The sequence below is a fragment of the Hyperolius riggenbachi genome, chromosome 2, assembly GCF_040937935.1.
Source record: "Hyperolius riggenbachi isolate aHypRig1 chromosome 2, aHypRig1.pri, whole genome shotgun sequence".
NCBI classification, from domain to species: Eukaryota; Metazoa; Chordata; class Amphibia; order Anura; family Hyperoliidae; genus Hyperolius; species Hyperolius riggenbachi.
This window is the reverse complement of record NC_090647.1, coordinates 279,636,310-279,655,342: the sequence shown is the minus strand read 5'-3', so window position 1 is coordinate 279,655,342 and position 19,033 is coordinate 279,636,310. Positions and strand designations below refer to the sequence as shown.

At 43.1% G+C, this 19,033-nt stretch overlaps 1 protein-coding gene across 1 annotated transcript in view; it reads right to left on the bottom strand.

Annotated features, from left to right (window-relative positions):
* Positions 1–6,197: 6,197 nt before the first annotated feature.
* Positions 6,198–19,033, bottom strand: part of TUBD1 (tubulin delta 1) — a 33,006-nt gene continuing 20,170 nt past the window's right edge. Inside the window, exons 7-9 of the mRNA XM_068268756.1 lie at positions 17,797–17,928; positions 11,930–12,113; positions 6,198–6,399 (exon numbers count right to left, since the gene is read on the bottom strand). Coding sequence (XP_068124857.1) covers positions 6,297–6,399; positions 11,930–12,113; positions 17,797–17,928 — 419 coding nt within the window. The 3' untranslated portion in view covers positions 6,198–6,296. The remainder of the gene's footprint in view (positions 6,400–11,929; positions 12,114–17,796; positions 17,929–19,033) is intronic.

Below are 19,033 nucleotides of genomic sequence, written 5' to 3'. Positions count from 1 at the left end.
ATCATGCACCCTCATCTTTGAACACCCCACTCATGGACTCAAACAGACTTGAACCATACCTCCCAACTTTTTGAGACTAAAAATGACACTTAAAGTGTAACTGTCATTAAAATCAAAAATCTATTCTTTATTTGTATCTGGTAAACAAGTAATAAGAATGCTAACCAGGCAATACAAAAGTTAAAAATCACTCTTACTTTTCTTCACCATAAAACATCATTCCCCAATTTTCCTGGCTCTTACTTGGTACATTGCTACACAAAGGAAGTTGCAGGGCATGCTGGGTTTTCTTTTTTTCTTCTCTACTTTCCCCTCAGACATAACTACTGCAGCCTGATTGGCTGAAGCCTCTTTCCCTCCTGTTTTCCCTTCCCTCGTCTCTGTTCCTCTCCGATTGGCCAATATTTATCATGCTGAGACAATGCATTTTCTACTGCAGAGTTGGTGGGAGTGTCTGAAGACTGGGAGGAGGGCAGGCAATGATACACAGACAGAGTAAGGGAGGAAATGATGTCAGGATTGGCTTCAAGATAGTCAAAATTGAAAATCCTAAGATTTTATTTTATTTTTACTATAGAAAAATCACTAAAATCAAAATGTGGACAGTGCAATACATACCTTATATAAGTAAAGCAAGTATTTATCCACTTGTATATGTGTTGTCCTCTTTAACCACTTGAGGACTGTGTGTGTTAAATTCAACTAATAACCTGGCCATTTTCTCCTAATTGGGCCACTGAAGCTTTAAAGAGAACCCGAGGTGTGTTTAAAGAATGTTATCTGCATACAGAGGCTGGATCTGCCTATACAGCCCAGCCTCTGTTGCTATCCCAAACCCCACTAAGGTTTCCCTGCACTCTGCAATCCCTCATAAATCACAGCCGTTCTGTGAGACTGTGTTTACATCTGTAGTGTCAGTCTCAGCTGCTCCCCCGCCTCCTGCATAGCTCCGGTCCCTGCCCCCGTCCCTTCCCTCCAATCAGCAGGGTGGGAAGGGATGCAGGCGGGGACCGGAGTTCTGCAGGAGGCGGGGAGAGCAGCAGACTGACACTATAGAGATAAACACAGCCAGCTCTGACAAGCTGTTTGTCAGCAGCGTGGCTGTGATTTATGAGGGATTGCAAAGTGCAGGGGGACCTTAGGGGGGTTTGGGATAGCAACAGAAGCTGGGCTATATAGGCAGATCCAGCCTCTGAATGCAGATAATATTCTTCAAACCCACCTCGGGTTCTCTTTAAGGCCTCGCTGCAGGGCCATCCAAGTGATTCCCCCCCCCCCCCACCTTTTCTCCGCACTAACAGAAACCTTTCTGTTGGTGGGGTCCCATCGCTCCAACAATGTTTATAGTTTTTTTTTACAAATAATTTGCTTCCTTATTTTTAAAAAAAATAATGTATTTTTTTATTAATTTTCCCACCTTCCCCCAGTCAGCCTATCACAGCAGATCGCACCTGTGTCCCCCAGGAAAACAGCCGTGTCACACGACTGTCCCCAGTACAGCGCTGCTGTAGATCGCAGTGCTGTACAAAAAACCACCGTTAACAGTCTCCGAGTGGCGATTGCCACTGGGAGACTGAAGGCGGAGCTCCATCATTCATGAGGAAATTCGCGCAATCTCCTGCAATCACTGCCCGCAGTCATTCACGCCAATCGGCGTGGAGTGGTCCTGGGGCTGCCGCCGCGTTCACGCCATTCTGCGTGGAGCGATCGGCTAGGGGTTAAGCCACGCCCCTGCCCCATCCCTAATCACACTTCTGACACACCCCTAGTTATGCATACCATAAAGATTTTATGAGAAAAATACATTGATTGATGATTCAAACCTCACTGATACTTTGTATCATGGTTCATTTCTATCATATTATCAAATGAAATGAAGAAATATATCAATTTACAGGATGTGAATAAAGTTTATAGTCAATTAAACACATATTTCAGTAGATAAATACAAATATGTACATAGACAATGAAAGAGGGACAAATGAGGAAGAAAGAGGGACAGAGGGATTGGCTTACCAAAGAGGGACTGTCCCTCCAAAAAAGGGACAGTTGGGGGCTATGCTTGAACAATTGTAATCAAAGACACTGAGGGCCCTATCACACCAGGGCAGTGCGGTATTTTTACTGAACCCCACCACTGGGCAATGAAAGTCTATGAAGACTTTAATACTGCCACGTTACAGCGCGATGCGACAGAAGTCCAGAACTATGTTACCGTGCGTCTTCGGCCCGGAAATCATGTTAGTCTATGGCGACGCAGGAATTTTTTTTTTTAAACGTGCCAATGCGGTGCATATGTGCAAAAGCATATTTTTACAATATGCTTCCGCGCACTTCCACATACCCGAAGCAGGAAGGGACTGCAAGCGTGCATAACTTCCCCTGAAGGTCTGTTTCTGGCGGTGTGATTCGGTGCAGTGGAAGCGACTCGCTGCATTGCTGCCGCCAGTTTGCAGTGTGAAATCAGCCTGATCCCCATTGCATGATCTTGTTTTATTGTTCATTTTTTTTTTGTTTAGATTGTGCTCCTTGTATGTCTTACCGTGTTATGTAAATCCCTCATATCTATTGTACAGCGCTGCGTAATGTGCTGGCGCTTTATAAATACTGTACAATAAATAATAATAAGCCAGTAGTTCTAGGATTGTTGTATGTTGTCACAAGAACATAGTTCTGGTTAATTTCTAGTTTCTATTTGCAAGGCTGCAATAGTGCCATCTTGTGTAACACAGAAGAATCAGCTGCATGTATTGAGGACGTACAGGAATTATTTCATACTTCAAGATCAAGGGTTATATGTCCTATTAAGCAGGCCAAGCCCAAATCATTACTGAGAAATCTCTACGGAGAGACATGGAAAGTGCTACCTTTAGTCGTACCTCTAGTACCCTTAGCTACTTGCCAATTGTGTTAATTTTTATAGCTTTATTTCCATGTGTCATTAACCCAAATGTGAATGGAGATTAACAGTTCAGACTCAAGAATAACTTTACTTGCAGCATATTTGTTACAGGCGTGTGACACACTACGGAAGGCACAGCAGGTATTCCTCACATAACAGGTTTCCTTGAAGACGTTAAAGTAAACCTCCAGACTAAAAATCTACTCAGCAGAACTGAAAAGGATGGATGTTTCTTTAACAGTTTCACGGCATCAGAACTTTGTTTTTCTTATCTAAAACTCATGTTTAGCTGCACAGAAGAAAACTGCCCGGGCATTTTTCCCCTGATGCTGTGCAAAGCATGATGGGATTTCTGATATTGTTGTTCTCGTTCTGCTGTTTTGGTGCAATTTTTTTTCTTTCTTTTTTTGAATTTGAGATTTGAAGCCTGGTGCACGCAGCTGGGAGGGGTGATCAGGACACAGGACAGTTGGAACTGTGTCATATGCTCCATGTCACCTCCGTTCAACCAAAAAGATGGCTGCCCCCATGAAATCACAAACATTTGCCTGTTCTTTTAAAACAGGGTGGGTAAGAGATTTAAATACCTATCTATTTTAATTAATATAGCTAATGTAACTGAATGACAGTGTGTTTGTTTAGGCTGGAGTTCCCCTTTAAAGCCTTCACAGCTGGACAAACAGTTATTTTTTCTTACTTTATCATTAGTATTATTCTATGCTAAAAGTAACCATTTTTTTCTGATTTTCCGATGTAATTCCCTATCAGTGAGGGTTGCTATAGTAAGGACTGGATTGAAACTGTTACTTGAAGAACTAAAATGTTAAAGGACAACCGAGGTGACAAGTGACATGAGGAGATAGACATGTGTATGAAGAGTGCCAAACACACAAATAACTATGTGGTCTTCCTTTTTTCTTTCTCTGTCTGAAAGAGGTAAACATCAGGTATGGAAGTGACTGTTTCTATCTGGGTCGGACTGGGTCAGACTATAGCATAACCCTCACTGATAAGTAATTATAGCCATAAAACACTTCCCTGCCAGTAAATGGCTTCTGAGAGCAGGAAATAAGATAAATAGGGTCGACAATTCATAGATTTGAGCTCTGGCATACTGCAATGAAGGTGTCATTGAGCAGAGACAATGAAACAGTAAAAAAAAACAACTTAAAAACTATTTTTAAATATAAAAATAAACCTGTGGGATATCTTAAAAAGTCATATTTAGGAGAAGGAGGATAGATACAATACTTTTTCTCATCAGTTTATTTTCACCTCGGATGTCCTTTAACTGTTTTAGGCAGAAAAGGAAAAAACGAACACAGCCTGTATGCTTGGCACAGTGCATACACATGTTTATCTCACCATGTCACAGTTCACCTCAGGTACACTTTAACTACCTTGGGACCGCCTAACGCCAATTGGCGTCAAGTCCTGGGGCTGCAGTTTCCCAGGGCTGCAGTTTCCCGCGATTGTTCCCTGCCACTTCACGGAGCCGATCGCGGCTAGCAGGCTGTTTGTAAACAAAAGGGGAAAGAAATCCCCTTTGTTTACATCCGTACAGCGCTGCGGTCCACAGATTGATTGGCCGGGGATCGCCGTCCTCTCATAGGCATCAGCTCAACTCTGTTCCACCGCCTATGAGAGGCGGAACAGGACGGATCGCCGTCCTGTTCCATAAAGATCACGGAAGGGGAGGGAGGAGGGACGGAAAAACAGCCTCATAGAGGCTTAGAAAAAAAAAAAGGGCCACAGCGATCGGACCCCTCCAGCGGCATGTCCCTATAGGGACAAAAAAAGAAGGCTCTTTTTTGCTAAGCTGGGCTGTGCAGGAGGCTGAAAAGCCTGCACAGCCCAGCTTAACAAAAAAGAGCCTGGTCGTTTAACCTTTTTTTTTTTAAAGGTTAAAACCAGTGGAGTGAGGCCTGGTTATTTGTTCTGGGTCAGTTTCTTAGAACATAATAACAGACACAGGATCAGCCAGGCAAGCAGCATATTTTAGGATGAATTCCATATCTGCCTCACTGCAGGTTTTTTGTTTCTGCAGAGATTTTGTTTCACTGATGCATAGTAAAAACAAGTCAGTTGCCAGCAATGAAGATGAGATGCAAACCTCACATGGATGGGCTAAACATGGTCCAAAACAATCTTTTGTGATCACTTTGGGTGACAGTTTACTCCCAATCAGTTTACAGAGGTGCTGCTTGACAGAGCAGAAACCCTAGCGGCTCATCTTGGTTTACGGAGTAGGGGAGGATTTGCAGGCGATGTCCCACTACAGCTTGCAGCAGGAAGGAACTAAAGGATATATCTACCTGGCATCGATTTTTACGTTCTGTTCCTGGCAGACCGGATCACTTTGATCAAATTTGTTGGAAATCTATTGCACCAACATATCCAATCGATTTAATTTTGATCGAGTTGAATTTAAAATCCATCCGGAGTATTGACTGGACAGGAGGAAAAATTGTTATTAATCGGGAATGGGGCAGGAGCAGTGACTGATTGATGGGCTATAGCATTGAAATGCATCGAACAGTGCAATGCTACAGTTTGATCATTTTTAAATAGATTTTCTACTGAAATATATTGAAAATTGATGTGCTGTGTGTGGTTGGAATCAATCACAATCTGATTGGATTCTGATCAAATAGTGATTGTTTGATTTGCCACTTCCAGGAGTAATTGATGCATGTATGGGCACCTTAAAGTGTACCCGAGACATCGGAAGTAAAATATTTGTTACTTTCCCGGGGCTACCACAAGCCCCATAAGCACAGATCCGTCCCACGCCATCCTCCCGAGTGCCTCTGTTCAGCCGAAATCACTCCTGGTAATTTTGCTTAGTTGCGCTAGTCGGCTCTTTTGCGCTCGGGGCGTGGGACACATCTGTGCTCATGGGGCTGGAGGAAGCCCCAGGTAAGTAACAAATCTTTTACTTCCGACATCTCAGGTTTTTAAGGCTGTCATCTATAAAGATCTGAAAATCAGTGTGAGTGATTCATATACTGTAGCATACGTGTGGCTTTAGTATTCTGCAGCAGAAAAGCAAGACACGTTTTATGCTGGACTGTCAAAAACCAGTGGGTGGAGCTGCAAACATATTAAGGTATCAATTGTAATATTTAATATTTTCTTTAACGAAAAATAAAAGTAAGCCGGATAAATATAATACGGTAATAAGTATATTCTTAAAGTCAGGGCTGGAATCACAGGCCCTCAATAGCATTAGGGAAACTTTTTACTGCTCCCTACTGCCATCTAAATCAGAAAAACAAATCTTCCAAGTCATCAATAGTATATAATGATACGTTTATTTAAAAAAAAAAAAATGTAAATAACCAAAAATACTTTCACCAGTAAAGAAATGAGTAAGAAGAGCTTTTATAAAGGTTCATAAGTTAGAATAGCTGGCGATAACTTGCTCCAGAGTTGTAAAGCACTGCAGGAATTCTTCCTCATCAATGCCGTATTTTGTGTACTGATGGACATATGCCCTAGGAATGAAAACACAAAAAGAATGATTAATTATTCTGGTTATCATATTCTAATAAATTAGATTTTGTTTATTTGAACTGGAAAGCATAATATATATATATAAAAAAAGATTTAGTGTAATACTGTTAGGCTGCATACGCAAGTTTATGTAATGACTCAGATGCTTAAAAGGATCTACGTTTTGAAAAAGTACATTTATCTAAACTAACTCCCTGCAGTTCCTCTATTAACAATAAACGCAATCTGCACATACTCAACCTTGTAGTGAAGCCTGCAAACTGTAACACAGGAATGACGGCACAGCAAACTGGATAACTGAACCAAAATTACATACAAGTGCCATCACTCAACAGGCTGTAATACGAAACACTTTATTAGTAGAAAAAACACTGGCAAGAGGGCAACCTAAAATCAATTAAAATCACTGGAGCGCTCCAATATCAGACATGCCGCAAGCACACCTCTCAATCCACCATCCATACAGGGGTACCGGTACCTCACCTAGATAACTACCCTGCAGGAGATGTGGGAAACAGAAATGGGAATGTAGGCAGTCTGTAGTGTGTCACCCGCTGATCCAGATATATCGCAAGGATCTCCAAGTGTCAGCAATAAGTGGGTGGAAACTCTTCGCCCGCTGTGCGGGACTCACCAATCTTCGTCCAATTGCGGACCCCGGATACCTGCTGTGCGCACAGCCGAGACTTGCGAATCTTCACCAGTCCTCAACCCGAAGGGGAGGTCACTGGTCACGGAAGCCAAGGCAGGCCAGCAACACGATAAGGGATCCCTGCTAGTAGACACGCCGGGACGCTCCAGAACAGCTGCGGGGTATTGCCCCGCCCACCTACACGTTGCGTCCGCCTTCTGCGGACTTCAACTGGGTGTGGCTCAGTAGGTATCCGGGGTCCGCAATTGGACGAAGATTGGTGAGTCCCGCACAGCGGGCGAAGAGTTTCCACCCACTTATTGCTGACACTTGGAGATCCTTGCGATATATCTGGATCAGCGGGTGACACACTACAGACTGCCTACATTCCCATTTCTGTTTCCCACATCTCCTGCAGGGTAGTTATCTAGGTGAGGTACCGGTACCCCTGTATGGATGGTGGATTGAGAGGTGTGCTTGCGGCATGTCTGATATTGGAGCGCTCCAGTGATTTTAATTGATTTTAGGTTGCCCTCTTGCCAGTGTTTTTTCTACTAATAAAGTGTTTCGTATTACAGCCTGTTGAGTGATGGCACTTGTATGTAATTTTGGTGCAGTTCCTCTATTACCATGCCCAAAAGCGCTTGGTACCTGGTCCTACCTGTCCACACCCACGGCAACAGGAGTAACTGACATGGTATTTGCATACTGTACCACGACTCCCTTGATGACCAGTTGGTAGTACCCCGCTCACCCAACCAGCAGGTTCCTTGGGTCCCACGTTGTCCTTGGAGGCCTACTCCAGAACCCATGCACTGCAGGGTTCGATTTCCTGTCTTCCCAAAACCAATAGGGCAATCCCAGGAATCGCCAACTGGCAACACAGTAGTCCCTCACTCACTAGTGTTGGCGGTGTAGCATACCTTGCAAGGTGCTCTGATGAAGTCCCATGGTCAATTCGACTCCACGCCCTGGGAGCACACACAATAACCACTGGTGCCAAAAATCAACATGGGTCCTTCTATTCCCCTTAGTTTCAATGTGTACACAAGCTTGGATGAAAAAAGTAAAAAAAACATAAAAAAAAAAAAAATACATAAAAAAATTGTGAACAAAATATATATACAAACAGATAAAGAATCTGTCTCTAGAGTAGTCTCCAATAATTCCTCTTATTATCGTCAACTTGCCAGGAGTTTTTTGGGTACAGTTTGCGTAGCTTATATTCACACTCACAGTTTCCATGTATATCTGATAAATATCACCACAAAGACATTCATACAGATGGCTTCTCCAACTCTGTTCCACTCCACTCCCCTCAGACCGTCACCGCCACTTGCCCCGGGGCAATCTGCTGCCAAACCTCCTGAAGAAGGCCAACGCTAATTGGCAGAAACGCATAGAGGTTATATACTTTTTGACAAAAGAAACGATCTGTGTAGGCCCAGAACGTGGGCGAGGCATAGCGCGCAGCGGCCACCCAAGCCTGAAGTTCCAAGGACCTGTAAGTGGTGACGTCACCCAGAAGAAACGACGCGAGCTGAGACCAGCTGGACGGAAGTGCGGCAAGCAGATCACTGAGCCTGACATACGGAAGTGACGTATGCCGCTCCGGGATACCAGCGAGGAAGGCGGCGCGCGGATTGTTTCGCAGCAGATTGCCCCCGGGCCCGTGACGTTCTGAGGGGAGTGGAGTGGAACAGAGTTGGAGAAGCCGTCTATACGAACGTCTTCGAGGTGATATTTATCAGATACACGTGTAAACTGTGAGTGTGAATATAAGCTGAGCAAACTCTACCCAAAAAACTCCTGTCAAGTTGACGATAATAAGAGGAATTATTGGAGACTACTCTGGAGACAGATTCTTTATTAATCAGAACTTTGTTTTTTTATATATATATTTTCACAATTTTTTATGTAGTTTTAATGTGTTTTTTACTTTTTTCATCCCGGCTTGTATACACATTGAAACTAAGGGGAATAGAAGGGCCCTTCATCCGGATGTGTGTGTGATGGAATTGGATGGGTGAATAAACTGATATTTATGTGAATTTAATATAGCTTTCTAAACAAATAAATTTGCATATATTATAGCGCGTTAGACTTGTTTTAAACTTGAGTTCATATTCATTAAGGAATTGAGGGATCCCTTATCTAACACGCTGCTGATTGGATAGATACCCCCTAGTGCTTGGTATATATTTTGATTTTGTTTTAAAAATCAACAGAGCCCTGACCGTGGCCTTCCCCTGAATTTATTGAAAAGGGGGGCTGTGTGTTGAATACAGCACAAAAGCCTAGAGTGGCTGGAGGAACAGTATAAAAATGAGTGTAAGCTAGCACTGGCTGCTAATGCCATCCTATACAATTAAACTGAAGTGTCGCTGCGTCCAGCAGTTTGCAGCGTCCCTGTGTCCCAGGTTTTTTGTTACTGCGCCGTAACGGACAGCTGGGACCAGGGAGCTGGGAGGATGAGCGAGGTGGGCGGGTGCAGGTGAGCGAGGGGTGCGGGTGAGCGAGGTGGGCAGGTGCGGGCGAGCGAGGTGGGCGGGTGCGGACGCATGTATGCGCACTGGCGGCTGCAGCTGCCGGAAAAAGACCTAGAACCCGTTTTTTAAACGGGCTTGGGTCTACTAGTAGAGGAAATAAAGGCGTGGGAATAGATACATTTGCATTGCAACAAGATTTCTTTAAAAACCACTTAACACCCAGGGTCTGTAAATTCATGTCCCACGGGTGTCAACTTGGAGTTGCAGCTCTGTACAGTCAGACTTACCTACAGTCAGATTCATAACACCAAAATCCAGCAAGCAGAACTAGGAACCAATCAATTTCCTGATTGTGTCAGGATCAAGAAATAATAGTCTGTGAAATCAAGAAGTCATCACATTGTGCTAAGTTAACCTCCTGAGTGTTATGCCGCTCAGGAGGTTTTGTTACTTTTTGCCCGATTTTTAAATAAATGTGCTAAATGGCTATAAACCCTCTAGCTAGCACTAGGCTAGCTAGAAGAAGTCTCCGGCACCCTCCGTTCCCCGCCGCTCCCTCGTTTATACATTACCCAGCCTGGATCCAGAGATCGGCGCAGCCCGGTCTTCACTATGGGGAGGATCGCAGATGACGTCATGCGCAAACCCGATCCTCCCCATAGAGAGACCGGAGCTGTGCCGGGAGGCTGCGCGATCACTGCATCCAGGGAGGTAATGTATAAATGGGGGGGGGGGGGGAATCGGAGGGGATCCAGGGGTGCCGGACACTCTTACTAGCTAGTTTGAGAGGCTTGATGGACCTCCAGTCCAAGTTTGTACTAAGTGAGGATTCACGGGGGGCGTATTGGAGTAATATAGCGCCTATGGCAAACACTGAAATTGCACAACCCCGAATCAGAGGCCCCTTCCGCTCTAAAAACAGCATCTTTTATCGCGTACATGTGTTATGGTTGCTTGTGTGTTTTGGCTCAGGATATTGCTGAGGTTGCTTTTTTTGAGATGGCTCTTGTTATTCACTCTCTGTCCTGTTTTCTAACACTAAGCAAAGTGTGTGCCATACATGCATAAGTTAAGCAGCCATGTTCCGCAGATAACTGCATTAATTTGATCTGAGGTCTGAGTGACAGGGAGGTATGGGGCAGGTATGGCTGCGCAGCACAATGGCAGATATGGCACCCATGGATGGGGCTGTGGCACCCGTGGCACAAGCCATGCCTGCACCCCTCTAGATAGGCCTCTGGTGAGGAATACACAACTATGAAGCAAGAAAAAGCATTTTTTGCTGGCTTCACATACTTATGAATTCATATAAAAGTCCAATGTCTGTTGAGTTTTGTACCTTCTTTAGTGCTATTGAAATAATTATAGGCAACTATAAAGCACACTTTATCAACAAACATAGCTGCCCTCACTCTGACTATGCCCTGTTGATTCATTGGAAATATGAAATAAGTGATGGGATTGTTTTAATTCAGGTATTTGTTTTCCTGGACATATGTCAAATTCTGAAAGACATTTCACTGGAGTGGGCACTAAAAAAGCATTTACAAAATATAAAATGGTTCATACATCAAAAATTGTTGGCAGCATAATGTTTGAATAACCTTCAAACTCTCTCTAGTCAAAATTGTGACTAATGTCTGGGAATACACTGAGAAGATGACTGAGCTGCTTAACTGATCGATACAAACATAACTTAGTAATTTTGAGTAATAGAAAAAGCTGGGTTCTGGCTCGGAGAACTTGTTTAATTTGAACACAGAAGATCATTTAAAGTGGAATATACGCAAGTGGGAAAAAGGGTTTAAAAACATTTGCTTTAGCCTATATAAATTAGGCACCACCTCCAGGGCCCTTTCACACTGGGGCGGTGTGGTGCAATGTGTCAAATTGATGCACTGCTACCGCAGCCTAATTAAAAATCTATAGGGAAGTTCATACTTCCCAAGGTGCGGTATGCTGCACCAGAAGTGCCCAATTTAACGATAGTGCACACCTATGTCACACGGTGGCTCCTGCAACGATCTTCGTATGGCCGGAAGTCATGGTAGTCTATGGCGACGCAGGGTTGTTTAACCACGTTGGCGTTGTGGCGTGCATGCGCGGAAGCTATTTTTACAATACACTTCTGTGCACTTCCGCATACATAAAGCAGGAAGTGACCGCAAGCGCGCGTCACTTCGAGCTCGGCTGAATGCAAGACAGGGAATACCGTGTACTAACGCGGTATTCCCTGAAGGCCTATTTTGGTGGTGTGCAGCGGGCGCGTTGCACCGCATTGCTAACGCCAATATGCAGTGTGAAACCAGCCTTGAGGAGTTTATAGTGGAATTAATCACTGTATTAAGTAAAGTTAAAACATACATGCTCTGTAATGAGAGAATCTCTTACTTTGATGCAAACATGTTCCAGGCTTTTTCTACAATTGTATCCAAAGGTTTTAGCAGACACTGGCTGTTGCTCAGTATTGCAGCTGACTTCTCATATTTGTTAAAAGCTCTTGGTGTTCTCCAAATCCTGAAGGCATCTTCTGGTAATAACCATGATGTATATAGAGAAGGATCCCTGAAGATGTCTAGTATAAAAGGACACAGCATAAAACTATTATTATGGAAATTATCACTATACAGTATCGAAAAAGCTAGTGGTTTACCAACAGTGCATATTATGCAGACATACTTGCCTATGCACAGGTTGGAAATTAGTCTCTTAGCGGTGTGGATATGTGCAAAGCATGCACAATTCTGGGGAACTGAGGGCAGATTCATTGTAAGTTCACAGTGGAAGCTTTAACCACTTAAGCCTAACAGGGCATATATATGTCCAGCAGGAGCCGCTTGGCTGCAATCTGGACGGATATATCCTTCCAGCGGTGTTGCGGCGTGTGTGCGCTTGGTCCAGACAGCTTTTACAAGGGATCAATTGGGGAAGGGGAACAAGTGTTCCCCTGAGCCAACCGAAGCCCCTATGAATCACGAGGCATGTTGAGTAATAAAAGTGAAGGTATTTTGTAGTAAAAAAAAATAAAAAAATCGTACACTTCCAGGTAACTTCCAAGACAGTGTACAGCACCATCTAGTGGCCAAAAATTAATATTAAAGTTAAAATAATAAAATAAATACATTTCATTTTTATTAAAACCCTATTGAACAATCCCCCACCTCCCCCGTAGCTGCAAAACAAACACATGCAAAAAAAAAAAAAAAAAAAAAAAGACATAACATACAATACTTACATTAGGGACTGAACTTTTTTATTATGTATGTTGTGAGGGTATACAGTGGGGGAAATAATTATTTGACCCCTCACTGATTTTGTAAGTTTGTCCAGTGACAAAGAAATGAAAAATCTCAGAACAGTATCATTTCAATGGTAGGTTTATTTTAACAGTGGCAGATAGCACATCAAAAGGAAAATCGAAAAAATAACCTTAAATAAAAGATAGCAACTGATTTGCATTTCATTGAGTGAAATAAGTTTTTGAACCCTCTAACAATAAAAGACTTAATACTTAGTGGAAAAACCCTTGTTTGCAAGCACAGAGGTCAAACGTTTCTTGTAATTGATGACCAAGTTTGCACACATTTTAGGAGGAATGTTGGTCCACTCCTCTTTGCAGATCATCTCTAAATCCCTAAGGTTTTGAGGTTGTCTCTGTGCAACTCTGAGCTTGAGCTCCCTCCATAGGTTTTCTATTGGATTAAGGTCCGGAGACTGACTAGGCCACTCCATGACCTTAATGTGCTTCTTCTTGAGCCACTCCTTTGTTGCCTTTGCTGTATGTTTTGGGTCATTGTCGTGCTGGAACACCCATCCACGACCCATTTTCAGTTTCCTGGCAGAGGGAAGGAGGTTGTCGTTCAGGATTTCACGATACATGGCTCCGTCCATTTTCCCGTTAATGCGATTAAGTTGTCCTGTGCCCTTAGCAGAAAAACACCCCCAAAGCAAAATGTTTCCACCCCCATGCTTGACGGTGGGGACGGTGTTTTGGGGGTCATAGGCAGCATTTTTCTTCCTCCAAACACAGCGAGTTGAGTTAATGCCAAAGAGCTCTATTTTGGTCTCATCAGACCACAGCACCTTCTCCCAGTCACTCACAGAATCATTCAGGTGTTCATTGGCAAACTTCAGACAGGCCTGCACATGTGCCTTCTTGAGCAGGGGGACCTTGCGAGCCCTGCAGGATTTTAATCCAGTGCGGTGTAATGTGTTTCCAATGGTTTTCTTGGTGACTGTGGTCCCTGCTAATTTGAGGTCATTCACTAACTCCTCCCGTGTAGTTTTAGGATGCTTTTTCACCTTTCTCAGAACCATTGACACCCCACGAGGTGAGATCTTGCGTGGAGCCCCAGAGCGAGGTCGATTGATGGTCATTTTGTGCTCCTTCCATTTTCGAACAATCGCACCAACAGTTGTCACCTTCTCTCCCAGCTTCTTGCTAATGGTTTTGTAGCCCATTCCAGCCTTGTGCAGGTTTACAATTTTGTCTCTGACATCCTTGGACAGCTCTTTGGTCTTTCCCATGTTGGAGAGTTTGGAGTCTGCTTGATTGATTGATTCTGTGGACAGGTGTCTTTTATACAGGTGACTAGTTAAGACAGGTATCCTTAATGAGGGTGACTAATTGAGTAGAAGTGTCTAACCACTCTGTGGGAGCCAGAACTCTTAATGGTTGGTAGGGGTTCAAAAACGTATTTCACTCAATGAAATGCAAATCAGTTGCTATCTTTTATTTAAGGTTATTTTTTCGATTTTCCTTTTGATGTGCTATCTGCCACTGTTAAAATAAACCTACCATTGAAATGATACTGTTCTGAGACTTTTCATTTCTTTGTCATTGGACAAACTTACAAAATCAGTGAGGGGTCAAATAATTATTTCCTCCACTGTATTACTGTTATTTTTTACCTATATGGGCTTGTAATTAAAGATGGACGCAAAGCTGAAAAATGCACCTTTATTTACAAATAAAATATTGTTGTCATACATTGTACTAGGGAAATATTTTAAACGTTGCAATAACCGGGACAAATGGGTAAATACAGATAACTTAGGTGTGATAAGCCGTGATAAAAATATTGGCGAATGAATGGGAGGAGCGCTGACGGGGGAAAATTGCTTCCGTCCTCAAGGTGAAAACACATGCGGGCTGAAGTGGCTAAAAACAGGAAGGCAATGGAGGGGAAACGTCGCACTGCACGTTATGTGTCTGTTGCGTACATACAGCACTCAGTCAATGAAAAAGTATTGACAGAGGTGCCTGGCTCTTCTACTGACCACATATGCTATTGCTCCGTTGTTATTGCCTGATGAAGCGGGATCAATCCTGCGAAACGCGTTGCATATTTGGAGTTCATAAACAAAATATATTGACTGTCTTTACTACAGTCGTTGTGTGTCTACTTGGAGGAGGTAAGTCCACCACTACCTCCTCTATTTACCAAGAATTTGGTTTTAAGCTCATTTAGCTTCCTTTTATCCTTTTGGCGCCTCTGTTCTCCTGCATAATATTGAGTCCACTCTGGGTGGAGGGTTGAACCCCCTTTTTTCTCATCTACAGAGAGCGACTTCTTATTCCTGAGTGGGGTCAAGAAAATCTCCCCACCTGCCTCTACAGTGGTTGCCTAATGGTAACCCTGGTTTGTAAGTATTAATATTTACTCTATCTAGTAACCATTTACCAGTACATATTACACTATTGGGGCTCTTGGTGTTCCTTGTTTTTATAATGAAAAAATATGGTTCCACTGTCACTGTTAATGAGTGCAGTAATGTGCTACATACACTGTGTTAGGATACTGTAGTCCGTTGGATCGCATCACACCGAATGCATTCTGAACAGGGGGTGGGGTTAAATACTAATAATTGCCTTTTTAATGTGTCTTCACTGTGTATGTGTGTGTGTACAGTATGCACCGAGTGGAGCACTCTCTAGTGCATTAATCTTTTTAAAAAGTGCAATTTTTAACTTTGGGAAGTTTCATTAAAAAAATGAATGCACCAGAGAGCACTCCACTCTCTTTATGTTTTAGTTTACCATACACTTGGATCCCACAAGTCTTGGTGGAGCAGCATACTCTGGTAGCATTGCAGATTGAAATTGAGGATGTGGTTGAACTGGTTTGGAGCTTTGGATGTAGATGGCAATGTAGTTAGGATAGAGACAGTTTATTTTTTTTGGGGGGGGGTCCATAAGATGCCCCTGCACCATAGATACATTAGATTTAGTACTTTTCTTTTTTCCCAGTGCAGAGAATCTTATAGTCCAAAAAATATGGTATGTGTTTATGTGTCGCCATTATTTGTATACAGCATGTGTGGTGAATTTAGGTTATTTCCAATGTCCACAATATAACTAACTCTCACATTCTGTGACACTAAAGTCACACCCCACTAACTACCTTCCACTTCTACCATCTCTGGATAGTGTACTGGTTAAGGGCATTGCTTCTGACACAGGAGACCAGGGTCTGAATCAGGGTCCTGTTTAGTAAGCCAGCACCTATTCAGTAAAGATTCCTTAGGCAAAACTCCCTAATGGCCCATACTCACGAGGGACTTTTGTCGCCTCAACACGCGGCGCGCGCGTGTTGCCCGTGAGTATGGGCCGCGCGCACCCCGAACTGTCGCCCGCAACGGGCGCGCACCCCGAACTGTCGCCCGTCGCTGATGTCGCCAGGCGATTGAAAAGTTCAATCGCCTGGCGACAGTCGCCGCCGCAGCTGTCGCTAGTTCGCGTGAGTACGCGGACTAGCGACAGCAACCTCCATTGAGGTACACAGAGCTTCCGGCGAGCTTCCGGCGGGGGAGGAGGAACGTCGGCGACAGCTTCCGTCATGCCGCTGGTCCCTCTTCCGCGTGTGTACGCGGAGGGACCTGGCGAGGAGCTGTCGCCGGCCTGTCGCCCACACGCTCACGTGTGCTGGCGACAGGCAACATTTGCTGCCTGTGAGTATGGGCCATAACACTGCAGGGTGGCCTACTGAGCGCAGCTTTAGTGGCTGCAGCTTTCAAGCACTTTGAGTCACAGAGGAAAAAAGCACTATAGAAATGTTAGGATTATTATTATCAAAAACACAAATACACTCCTTACTCACACAAGAGGCTACTAAAATATGCTTGTGAAAACCTACCAAAAACCAAACTGAAGCCACTCCGATTTCTACTGAACTCAGGAACTTCTCTCATCTACCTCTGAATTTCCACACTTTTTGCTAATCCCTCCAATTACTAGAGGATCCAGTTCAAAGTTCTAACTCTCTCTCACAAAGCTCTCCATAAGTTGTCCCCTCCCTGTATTTTCTCAATAATTTCCAGATACTATCCCACCCATGATCTTCACTCCTCATATGGAACACTCCCATTCTCAATTTTGTTTTTCCTTTCACCCTCGCTTCCAGGACTTCAAGGGTTTTACAAATCCTTTGGAATCCTCTTCCACATCTTGTTCGGTATGCTCTAAGCCTTGAAACCATCAAACACACCCTGTAAAAAACGCATCTTTGGACAGGCATATAATCTGCCGCAGTACCCCTTCAGATATAGATCCTCATTTGTGCCAGGTGTCAAGACTTGTGTCATCTAATAGCTCCTTTGTCACCTTAGTTAATGTCTCCACTCCCCTCTATTTTGCGAGCTCCCAAGGGCTAAGCACAGAGTACATGTTCATTTCACAGAATGTTATCACACCACACATGAACTACGTATGTATTTTGTACTTGTGTTGAAGGGATGTTCTGATTGTACTGTGCGGGAACGGTGTAGGATTTATGATCCTGAGTACTGTCTACCGGTATATTGTATTCTATATTGCACCAAGAGAATTATTGGCGCCATATAAATAAGACATAATAATTATATCTTAGCAAGGCACTGTATAAAAAGGACCTAGGAGTAGAGATATGTAAGATAATGTATATGACTGTGATGCAATTTAGTATGTTTCAAGCATAGTGCCAAACTAAGGAAAAACTCAGTTTCCGATTTACATAATTTCCAAGCCCCGAACACACACCAGCTTGGAGCATATGCATTTGATGCATGGTTGATAGAAATATAACTAACTAAATAACGAACTAAAACGAGATATAACCAACTAAAATAAAAAGTTTCAACTGGAGTTCCAATTTAACATAGTATTGTAAGGATGGGAATAGGTCACCTCTAAAATAAAGTTAAAAAATGGCATTGTCCATAATCATTTAACTCTCTGCTTAGTATGAAGTAACCAAATAAATAGGTCAAATGCTACTCACCAGGAGACGCCGTCTCAATATCCTTTCCCCGGAATATAGCAAGATTAGCCATTGATTTATTGAACCGCAATCCACTTTTCAAGGAAATCTTTTCTGCTGCTACTGATGGGGGCTGAACTTGCCAATCAATACCTTGAAAATAAGAAAATCACTTTATAATACATATAAAAGCACCGAACAAAGTTTAATGCCGTAGTTCATGCTTGTATTTGTTATGCATATTGTGCGATTATATAATTCACAAAGAACAATGTTATGTTTATTGGACATAATCCAGTTTTGCATTATTAATTATTTATAACTTGGCTTGCAAAGCTGTTTTCCTGTGTGAATGTCAGCTGCAGCTTGGTTATACTGAAAGGCAGTCTGTAAACTGTCCAAACTCCACCCCATTCCATCATCACTTACATGTCTGGGAGGAGCCAGGAGACCACTTATGCTGCATACACACTTGAGATAAAAGTCTTTGGAAAAGGCAAGATCACAGACCAATTTTACCCCCTTCCATGTAGTATGAGAGCCATACTCTACACAGTCTATTCTATGGAGCTGAACTCCACATCAGATAAAATCTTTGCAAGATGCTGCACACACAGATGCCCGTACACATTCAAAAGATCATTATCTGCAAAAGATCTCTTCTTATCTTGCAATAGATCCATTCCTGCAAAATGCATTCATAGTCTATGAGATCTGCAGATCATCATACACACCTTGTTTAACAGGCAATCATCTGCAGATCATCTGCAGATCAGATCCACCAGGATGGATTTTCAGATCTGCAGATGATTGCCAGATATGCAGATGAAGTCTGTTAAACCAAGTGTGTATGATGATCTGCAGATCTCATAGACTATGAATGCATTTTGCAGGAATGGATCTATTGCAGGAAGAGATCTTTTGCAGATAATGATCTTTTGAATGTGAACGGGCATCTTTGTGTGCAGCATCTTGCAAAGATTTTTTATCTGATGTGGAGTTCAGCTCCATAGAATAGACTGTGTAGAGTATGGCTCTCATACTACATGGAAGGGGGTAAAATTGGTTTGTGATCTTTCCTTTTCCAAAGACTTTTATCTTAAGTGTGTATGCAGCATTAGTCAGACAATGAACACAAAGTTGATGACCATACCCAACTCCTCTCTGCTGCTGAGAGAGATTAACTTTTTGTTGCCAGAACTGTAACACTACATTTCCACAAAGTTTCATCACTAATTCTGGTCTAGTTCCTTCCTGC